At 46.6% G+C, this 2,817-nt stretch overlaps 1 protein-coding gene across 1 annotated transcript; it reads left to right on the top strand.

The window, feature by feature from the left end:
• The first annotated feature begins 212 nt into the window (after positions 1-212).
• APOBEC4 (apolipoprotein B mRNA editing enzyme, catalytic polypeptide-like 4 (putative)) lies at positions 213-1,193 on the top strand. Its single transcript, XM_010580686.1, has one exon. It carries the CDS (start codon positions 213-215, stop codon positions 1,191-1,193), a length of 981 nt encoding a protein of 326 aa, XP_010578988.1.
• The last annotated feature ends 1,624 nt before the right edge of the window (positions 1,194-2,817 follow it).

Raw genomic sequence — 2,817 nt, 5'->3', positions numbered from 1 at the left:
CCAGGCTGCAAGACAGCTTTGTTCTCTGTGTCATCGACCAAGTTTCTAGATGCTGCTACAAGTTTCAGTATATTTCTGAAGAGACTATCCGCTATTATTTTTGCAGCTTAAGTCCAAAACAAATTGAAGGGCTGAATTAAAATATTACTTTCCTTTTTCACTCAGGACTGTCAGCTATACAGCACACAAACAGGGAGATTTTTCAACAGAACATGAATCTGGGAGAGAAGACCATTTTCCAAGAATATCTGACAAATCAGGGGACTGTGGTAAAGCCCTATTGCTGGCAGAGACAGAACCACATCTGTGCTAAGTGTCCCTACCACATACGGACTGGTGAAGAAGCGAGGTTGCCTTACGCAGAATTTTGCAGGGTCTTTGCTTTCCCATACAGATCAACAGCAACTCTCGCAACTCTCCGAAATACACACCTTCTCTTCTATGAACTGAGGAGTTTCTCGGGCAGAGTAGTCCAAAAAGGCCATGCTACAAACTGTACTGACCAAGACAACCATCCAGAATCTATGCTGTTTGAGATGGGTGGTTATCTGGATGCAGTTACAGATGCCCATGAAAACATTGGATGCATCATGCTCTATTCAAATTACTCTCCTTGTAACGAGGCTTACCACTGCTGCATAAGTAAAATCTACAACTTCTTGCTGAAGTATCCAGAAATCAGGCTCTGCATGTATTTCTCTCAGCTTTATCACACTGAAGACAGTTTCCCCCCAGCTGTGTGGAACCGGGAAGCTTTGCGGAGCCTCTCCAGCCTGTGGCCTCGGGTGACTCTGCAGAGACTGCCTGGGGCGGCACAGCATTACCTCCTCTGCAATTTTGTGTACGGCATCCCAGGGTCAACCCTTTATCACCCAGCTCCACCATCAAGAACCCTAGCAGACGAACAAAATCCACATCAAATTAACAGCTTAAGAGGAATGAAACCATATTTGAGGAAAGCCTTTCTACAAGTGATGCAGGGAAAGCCTGCTGTGCAGCAGAGCTTAAAGGCCTTTTCATCTCCTAACCTGGCCTCCCAACAGCCTTTCCAAGCGATGAAAGGCAGTCTGCTACCTCCAATGTCTCAAAGCGACTTGATGCTTTTCCCAGGCATTTTTCTGCCCTTTCAGAGGGAACATCTATACCCCAGACCTAAAAATATTGTAAGGCATTTTAAAATGCCAAAGGAATAATTCAATGGAACTTATAATTCTGAAATGTTTCCAAGCAGCAGACACCTACTCTGAAGATGATATAAATCGAACCACTTTCAGGCTGTAAAACTGAGATCACAGGTGGCAAAAAGAACCCCTACCAATAAAGTCATCTCCTACAAAAGTTAACCCACAGAATAACTGTGGGTCTCAAATAACTGATTATTAAGATAACATGCTTTTATTTTAGTCCTATACCTTTCAAACATAAACCCATAGCAGTAAAACCAAAACCTCAGTATCTTCTGATTACCTCCTGCGACTAATTTATTTGTTGCCCTTAAGGCAATTTCTACCAGAAATATGTAAACAGTCCACAAGCTACAACCACAACTACAGCCGGATTGTAGCTTCCCAGCTGAGGCAACCTTGGTGGAACATGTGACGTATCCTAAATTCCTCCTCTATTAAGAAGGTGGTTCTGCAGGTAAGGCTGATATATGAGCAAAGTTTTCCCACCAGCTGTTTCATTAATAATAGGGGGGTTTATATACATATATATCTGTGTGTGCGTACATGGTTTTTGTTTTTTCTAGGGCTGCTGCCTTCCATTAAGAGGAACCTCACAAAGCTGTGTGATTTTCTAGTTAGTAAGAAATATCTAACAGGATAATACAGATAACAGATCTTTACAGTCCAAGCGTAACTTAAAGAAGTTCCTATCATTTGGAGCAGTGTTTTCACTTTGTGATTCAATATATTTGTTATTGTACTAAAGGTCTTAAAGAATGGGGCAACTGAAGTCAAGAACATGTTGTTCCCCAGCAAATGGTGGTTCCTTCCCAGGTAGTGTCAACTGTGAATAAACACACTGGCTAATTTTGTAGCAGTGCTTCTGATCCTTTTTTACTCTTTCTGTGGTCACAGCTGTTATGTGTGCGATTAAAAAAAAAGAGGCTGCTTCCCAGTGTGACCTTAAACACCCTCCACTTCAGCAGAGGTGATCCCACTTGGAAACTGAAAAGTTTTTCTGAGTCTCTTAGGACGTAAGGGAGGCGGAACTGCGCTAGCATCCACCAGATCCCTTACTTTCACGGCACCTAGGCACTTTTTTAGAAAAGCTTTCTTGGATTAGATCATACTCAGTCCGCACTTTCTGATAAAATGCTAACTAACACGATCACGAGAGGCTGCCTGCACTGCAGTATCGGGGCGATTACTTTCTTTGGCCGAGAAAGATAAAGCCAACGCTATCTTTCGAGTCTTGTGGTAACAGAGCGGTGTTTGAGCTCGGGCTCCCAGGTTCGGAGCCGGACCCAGTTTGGGGCACACCCCACATCGGCGCCAGGCTGCGCGAACCCTCTTCGCACCCCCAGCAGGCCCCTGACAGGGCGGTGGCCTCCTGCCTCGCTCGTACCCATCTGAAAACGGGACCAAAGTCGATCCCGCATGGCATCGCGTGCTGCCTCCAGGTCCGCAGGGAGAGCGCTGTCGCGGTCTGCCAGGGGACGGCAAACCCGCACCTCGCCGGTGGCCGAGGGCCAGCCGCGCCCGCCGACGGCTCTGGCGGCAATGCGCGTACCCGTCACCGTGGCGACCGACCAGCCCCGCCCTCAGTAATGCCGCACTCGCAGGCAACAGACGGCAGCCCGCCTCCCCGCGC

This window comes from Haliaeetus leucocephalus, unplaced genomic scaffold (genome assembly GCF_000737465.1).
Source record: "Haliaeetus leucocephalus isolate CR32 unplaced genomic scaffold, Haliaeetus_leucocephalus-4.0 Scaffold730, whole genome shotgun sequence".
Taxonomy (NCBI): domain Eukaryota; kingdom Metazoa; phylum Chordata; class Aves; order Accipitriformes; family Accipitridae; genus Haliaeetus; species Haliaeetus leucocephalus.
Note: the sequence above shows the minus strand (reverse complement) of the source record. Positions and strands in the feature narration are given on the sequence as shown.